The 7,616-nt window shown below is 32.8% G+C and overlaps 1 protein-coding gene across 1 annotated transcript; it reads left to right on the top strand.

The window, feature by feature from the left end:
* The first annotated feature begins 3,791 nt into the window (after window positions 1–3,791).
* LOC140879154 (F-box/kelch-repeat protein At3g06240-like) lies at window positions 3,792–6,445 on the top strand. Its single transcript, XM_073282817.1, has 3 exons — window positions 3,792–4,833; window positions 5,715–5,827; window positions 6,411–6,445. The coding sequence occupies exons 1-2, from the start codon at window positions 3,792–3,794 to the stop codon at window positions 5,753–5,755; spliced, it is 1,083 nt and encodes a 360-aa protein (XP_073138918.1). The 3' UTR covers window positions 5,756–5,827; window positions 6,411–6,445.
* The last annotated feature ends 1,171 nt before the right edge of the window (window positions 6,446–7,616 follow it).

Genomic DNA, 7,616 nt, shown 5'->3' with positions numbered 1-7,616 from the left:
TGAATAATGTGTATTTTATTTTACAGATCAAGATAGCAGATTTTTGATAGTTCGTGTCCATTATGGGGATAAATTCCATATTGATGGTATTCATGGGTATATTGGTGGGTCAGTGAGTAGATTTGACTTTTATGAGTTTGATATGTTATTGGTGAAATATTTTAAGAAAATAGCTCAACACGACGGTGTAAAACCACCTATGAGTGTGTTCATGACTAATTCCAATCTTGGTTTTAGATTGATTCAAGACGATGTTGATTTGATTGGTATTTGTGAAGAAAAACTAAAAACCACTTGAGAAATTAACTTATACATTGAGGAGGAGAGATGTCATGTAGAGGACGAGAATGTGAGTGAAGGGGATGGGGAAGAGGTCAACAATACTGATGGGGCTGGTGCAGCGGCTGACACTAATGGGGTAGGAATAAAGGATGCGAAAGATGGGGCAAGAGAAAAGAAAGAGGTTAATGACGACTTAGTTGATGATGGTTATGATTTGAATGAAAGTGATTATGAAGAAGAAATTAATGACCATAATGATGATGAACTGTTCATTGTAAGTATAGAAAATGAGAGTGAGTGGTTGGGATACGATGATAAACTGGGAATGGTACATAATGATGCTTTTGATGATAGTATTTATAAGTCTGGAGATGAGAACCTCATTAAAAGTGATGATGACTTGTCTAGTATTAAAGAATCTGAAGATGATGGTGAAGGCCAAAAGTGTCCAGTCGTTAACCCAACTCATACTTTTAACCCTGATTTTCAACTTGGGATGATGTTTAGCACAAAAACTGAGCTAAAACATGCAATACATTCACATGCAATCACAACCAAAAGGAACATAAAAATCACGAAAAATGACAAGACCAGATTGCATGCCAAGTGTTGGAATAAGGACTGTTTTTGGAAGCTTCGTGCATTGAAGCTTACAGATAAGTGCACATTTCAGATCAGGAAATATATTCCCACTCACACTTTTGGGGCGAATTTTCGTGCCAAAAACTTAAAATCCAGCTGGTTATTTGGGAAGTATGTGAACAAATTTAAGTCAGACCCAAGAGAAATATTAAAGGTTTTAGGATTGATATCACTGAGGACTTAAGATGTCACATATCTGATTGGCAAGCTTATAGAGCAAAATCAAAAGCTATTGAAATGCTAGAGGGGTTGCCTGAGGAACAATATTCATTGCTTTGGGATTTTGCAGATGAAGTGAAAAGAACAAACCCTGGTAGTACAATTTTTATAGGAACAGACCAATCAACAGGTGAGAATAGATTTCAACGATTTTATTTGTGTCTGTATGCATTAAAATAGGGCTTTCTGGTTGGCTCAGGCCCTTCATAGGTGTAGATGGTTGTCATTTGAAAGGACCTCATGGGGGAGTGATTTTGACTGTCGTAGGTGTTGATCGATCCTAATAATAATTTATTTCCCATTGCATTTGCTGTAGTAAACAACGAGAATTTTGACTCATGGGAATGATTTTTAACTTTGTTGAAGGTAGATCCCAATATTGAGAAAGATTATGAGTTGACATTTATGTATGATAAGCAAAAAGGACTAATCCAGGCATTTAATCAAATCTTCCCAAATGTCGAACATAGATTTTGTGTGAGACATTTGTATTCAAACTTTAAAAATGTAGGGTTTAGGGGGCAAGCATTTAAGAGTGCATTGTGGAATTGTGCACGGGCCACAACAGTCAATGACTTTGGTAGGAAAATGAAAGAATTAAGATCTTGATGAAAGTGCGGCCAATTGGTTCAATGATAAGCTGCCACAAAATTGGAGTAGATCGCACTCTGGCGATAATTCTAGGTGTGATATGTTATTGAACAATGGTTGTGAATCTGTCAATAGCAATATTTTAGAGGCAAGAGATATTCCTATTGTGTCAATGTGTGAGTGGATATTTGAATATTTGATGAAAAAAATGCAGATAAACAAGGTCAGGGTTGCGAAGAAATGGAAAGGTATATTGTGTCCTAAAATACAGAAAATCATAAACGAAAACAGTTAGAAAATGGGGAACTGCCTTCCCATCAAAGCCGATGACTCACATTATCAAATTTCATGCTATGATGGGACCAGATACACTGTGGACTTGAAAAAAAGGAACATGTGGTTGTCGTAGATGGGATATTAGTGGAATATCATGCAAGCATGTTTTACGTGTCATTGCCTATGAAGGACTAGATTATTACAAGTATGCACATGCCTGTTACATGATTGACAGCTACAAATTGGTGTATGGTCAAGTAATTTTCCCAATAAATGGCAGGCATGAATGGAAACAATCAGGTTTGATTCCTATGCTACCACCTAATTTTGGAAGACCAACTGGGAGGCCTAAAAAAAGCAAGAAGAAGGGTGCGGGATGAACCTGTACAAAAACAAAAGAAAAAATCACGAGGCAAGGCAAAAGAAAATTCACATGAAATGAGAAGACAACAAAAAACAGTTAAATGTGGCTTATGTGGAGTTTTGGGACATAACAAGAGAGCATGCATTAATGAAATTACAATGTCAAATCTACCAGAAAGTGAAGCAATGGATGAGTCACTAAATCAACCACAGAGTCAACTTACACAAGATATGATATTTGAAAGGCCATCAAAATTACAGGTTATATCGTATTGTTTTGCTTGTGTTGCATGTTTGCTAAATTTTTTGTTAATATATGTGCATATCCTTATTAGGTAAGGAGAAAAGTTAAATTAACTGGATATATTACAGACAATCAATATGCATGATGTTTCCCTTGTAATTAATGTTGCGAATTTTTTGTGTAATTTTATCATATTCAAAGTACGTACCTCCACCCACCAAGCTACAAGACTTTTCGATTCATTTGGGGTGCCTTTTTATTAATATATTTAACTTCTTAAAAATTAATTATATAGCTAATTAAAAAAAATTTATTTTTGGTGGGGCTGATCCGTTCCTGAAATCGGTGATGGTGGATGTTTATGTTGTGATTTCAAAAATTTAGAAAAGCAATGTACATTGAATAACACAAATAAACATGCATAGAATATAAGGAATTTAGAATATGCGATAGTGTGGTATCGAAAGAATGACGATAATTTGAGGAAAAATATATGGGAAAATCGTGTCACGATCGATATAAAATAAAGACAAAAATTAATTAACCAAACGATAATATATGGACACGTAAATTTAATATATATATTTGTGACCTATTTTATAGATATAAAAAAATCTTATATAGGGTAACTATCATATTACAAGTATTAATTAATTATTAATTATTTTATGCAACCTCCTAAATCATTGATATGATTTTGTTCAATAATCCAAATATTCGATTTTCATGAAATCCATAATGTTACAACATATATATATTATTTTTGGAAAATAAACAATTTTTATTATAATAGTTGTTTGTTATGAGTCATATATATAGTCATCTAAAAATTTATATTTTTAGTAATTAAAAAGATTTTCGAAAGTCTATGACAAAGGTAACTTATAAATAACCACAGATTTAATAAAATATGCTTTTAGTACTTTCTATTTTTAAAAGCATGCACTAAAATAAATAATTTAAGGTCTTCAGCATAGACATATTTTAATTTTGTCATATCATATTCCAATCCAACACATATAAAATTTTGATTTCGCCCTTATCTTGAAGAGTTCTATACATCAAGATAATATTCTCTTCCTATATATATATTATATACACATTATATTTCATCTTATAATTAATTAATCTCTACAAATTAAATTCTGTTGTTGAGAGAAAAAGAGATCATCAGATGGGTATCCAAGAATCAAACTCTTGGCAAAATCCTCCGCACGACATCCTCACCGAAATATTCCTGAGAATATTTCCCATAAAATCTCTTCTCATACTGAGATGCGTCTCACAATCTTGGCTTCGGGTGATATCCAGTCCAGAATTCAAGAACGCCCATCTCAAAACATCTCGAAAAAGATTAATCTACGGCTCACGTGCTGCGCTTCACACCCTGCCCCTTTCCCCCAAGTCGGATGATGATCCATCCGCAGACGAGGTGCCATTTGATTTTGCTTCCGACGACGAATATCGAAACGGTTCGATTCAGATAGTTGGTTCTTGTAACGGTCTGGTGTGTACGGTTTCACGCGGAGGAGGTCGCCTCACCGTGTGCAATCCGTCTTTAAGAAAGTATAAACACATACACATACGTCTTCCTTCAAAACATCGGGCTTGTGGGTTTGGTTACGACGCATCCAACGATGATTATAAAGTGGTCACGAATCATCCAACGATGATTTGGAAATGCGTGGCCACAATACTAAAACTTTATAGCTTTAGAGAAGATTCGTGGAAGACGTCGAATCCGATCCTGGGCTTACTGTCTAGTTGGCCGTATGTGTGTATGAATGGGGCTATGCATTGGAAATTTTACTACGGCGGAGAAGATTCGAAAGCAGCATGGGGCGTGGTGGCGCAAAGCTTGACGACGGGGAATTGTTGTAGCGTCGGGGTTCCTGCGTCTGCCGATGAGTTCCCGCCTCAGATGGTGATGTTGGGAGTGTGGGGGAAGTGTTTGTGTGTGTATTTCGGTAATTTTGGGTGTATGAATGTGTGGGTGATGAAGGAGTATGGTGTTGCGGAATCTTGGACCAAAGTGGTTAATGTCCCCTTGTTCATTGGCAGAAAAATTCATCTTGAAATAGTGATCAGATGCATTGTGATTGATGCAGAGGACGGGGGCGTTTTGCCGTATGTGATTTGTACTAATGTCGTTACCTACGATGAGAGCTTTGTTGACCCCTCTCTTGACGTCGTAGTTGAGGTGGAGCAGATATCAGGTCCGTCAAATTTATCATAAATTAATTTAATATTTTTTTTAAATTTGAGTATGATCGGTCCTCTAACTTTGATTTATTGGCTATTTTGGTCTTCTTTTATCGGAAGTGTCTGATTTTATTCATCGTGCTAAACATGATACCGAAAATTAATGTTGTTTTTGTTCTCTTGGATAATTTTTTTTTTTTTTCAGTTTGATGGATATAACGTAACTCTGTTCTAATCCGTAATAATTTTAAGTAATGCATCCACTTTTGTTTGGTTTTAATTGAGTTTGATGGATAAGTAAAAGGTTGAGATACCATACCAAAATATCGAATTATCGGAATACAGTACCAAATTTTTTTTGATATACAGCCATTTTTTCGGTATACCGAATTTTTTTCGATATCTGAATGGTATCAGTATGGATTTTTTTTCATACCAAAATTTTGGAATTTCAGTATCAGTGGTATGAATTTTTTTTATATCGCTATTTTTAGTACAATATACCAAAAACCCACCCCTCCGACTCATATGTTACCTGTTGCTTTCATAAATATTACTCTCTATCCATGAAGTTTGCGTTTTGTTGTATTCAGTTGCCAATATGTGAAAAATCAGATAAATAGCCACCATTACAATGTTTGTGTTTCTTATGAAATGAGCCTTTGTTTTTTTGTTTTACAATTTATTTTCTTACACATCAAGTTCAAATAATTAAAGATAATTAATTGTTAGCATTTGCTTCTGGTATAAAATCATAATTGAGGTGCAGTAGAAAGCAAATAAATGCATTTGTTTTTTTATTAGAATTTGTAAAATTGAGTCGTTCGTTGAATCTTATGAAATTACAACATTTTAATATAACGATTTGTTATTGATGACGCTATGATATATTCAGGTTGGAGATGCAAGAAGAAAAATAACAAAATAGAAAAATGAAGACGACGCATTTGGTTACGATGATGAAGAAGAAACAAGTTTGTCCCAAAGTTGAATCAACAAGATATAAAGGTAAGTCTCTTTTCTAATTTGATAATTAAGAATTCATATGTTGATATATATAGTACTATTCCAATAATAATTTTACGGGAGTGATGGTTCATGGTTGTTGTCTAACAATTAATTATGTTTCGCTTACTAATCTCATGCATTAGTTAGCAAAAACAAAAGTTGGCTAATGTACCATTTTTACGTGTAATTTTTGAAAATGGAGTTGTCTTAAAGCGTTTTATTTCTACTATATCAGTCCTTGAACTTTCAATATATATATACATATATATATATTTATATTTATATACTAGACATGCAAAATTCAAGTTTATTTGATAGATTGTGAGAAATCATATCTTTTATCGAATCATTTGGCCCACCATAATTAGTTTAAAATATGAGAAAACCGAGCCTTGAGTGTTCTTGAGATTAAATTTAGGATCGGAATCTTATATATTATTTTTCTCGTTTAACTAATAAGACCTGAAGTAAAGGACATAGGTTTGTTGTTTAATTTTATTATAAGTTAGAAAAGAAATTTTTTGTTCAAATTTAATTAGTATTTTAAGTAAATGCTGTAACCATGATCTATTTGGATTTGCAGCCCAAAGTATACGGAAAAAAACTATTGAATAAGGCAAGACAAAAAAAGAGGCATAAAACTTGCCCAGACAGAGAATTAATTAAGCTAAAATGAAGACATCCATGTAGACAAGGAGAAGGAAGGTCACACTTTGAAATGAAGGCACGATAGATTAATTGGATGTTTAAAAGAACATCGATATTATAGATTTGGATTGCATTAACTATTTGCTTCTCACAACATTCATGCGTAATATCACAAAGTTTCGTTTGGCATCTGTTGCAAATCCTTTCATCCAACTTTTTTTTTAATAGATAATTTATAGCTAGTCTATTAGGTAAAATTTCTTAAGAGATCAGTATGACGAGCTAGTTAAGTAGCAACCTACACTAGTAAGTATTTGAAATCAAATGAATTTTGATACGCAAAATGCAATGCTACATGACTTTATGGTTCGGTTATAAGAAATATGAATTTGGGATCGATTTACCTTATTAACTATTTTTCCAATTTTTATGGCACTGGAACATACTCTTGTAAAAGAATAATTTGAAGCTATTATTCATTATTATATATTAAGACGTACAATTTGGAATTAGTATGTACATCTATACTAACAAAATATTTTGTTTTCCCAAAGGAGAACCAGTTGCATGTCACACATCGAACATATATATATATTTATATTGTGAGGCATGAAAATTAAACCGGGCCTTCACCTATATATGATCAAGTAATTAAACATACTCTTGTAAAAAATAATTAAACTTATTACTTAATTTGTAATAATACAATTTACTATTAAAATATTTTTTGAGTATAACAAATTTTAGGATACAGTTAATAATTACATATAATTTTCATAGTTATTTAATTAAAATTTGATTATTTTATTCAATTAAATATAGAATTATAAAACAAATTTAATTTAATTATTTATTTAAGTAGGAGTATATTTGTCATTTTTTAACTGAAGGGGTGTATATGCTATAAATCTAGAATCACATGGGATTTTAGCTCAAAAATCTTTAATAAGAAGTTATCAATAAACATGAAATTTCACAGGGGTGATATATGCAATTTTCCATGTTTTTTCTTGGTATTACAACTTTTCTGTGAATTTGTTGACACTGAGTGAGATTAGATACAACTATATCTAATGGACAACATATATAGCATGTGCAACTCATGCTTGACTTGTTTCCTTTCGTATATGCATGTGATGTC

The sequence above is a fragment of the Henckelia pumila genome, chromosome 2 (genome assembly GCF_033568475.1).
Source record: "Henckelia pumila isolate YLH828 chromosome 2, ASM3356847v2, whole genome shotgun sequence".
NCBI lineage: Eukaryota > Viridiplantae > Streptophyta > Magnoliopsida > Lamiales > Gesneriaceae > Henckelia > Henckelia pumila.
Note: the sequence above shows the minus strand (reverse complement) of the source record. Positions and strands in the feature narration are given on the sequence as shown.

Bases quoted from the DNA above. Each gene is read 5' to 3' on its own strand.
- LOC140879154 (XM_073282817.1), top strand. From the start codon at position 3,792: ATGGGTATCCAAGAATCAAACTCTTGGCAAAATCCTCCGCACGACATC. The intron at 4,834-5,714 runs GTCCGTCAAATT...TGATATATTCAG, and splicing joins TGAGGTGGAGCAGATATCAG to GTTGGAGATGCAAGAAGAAA.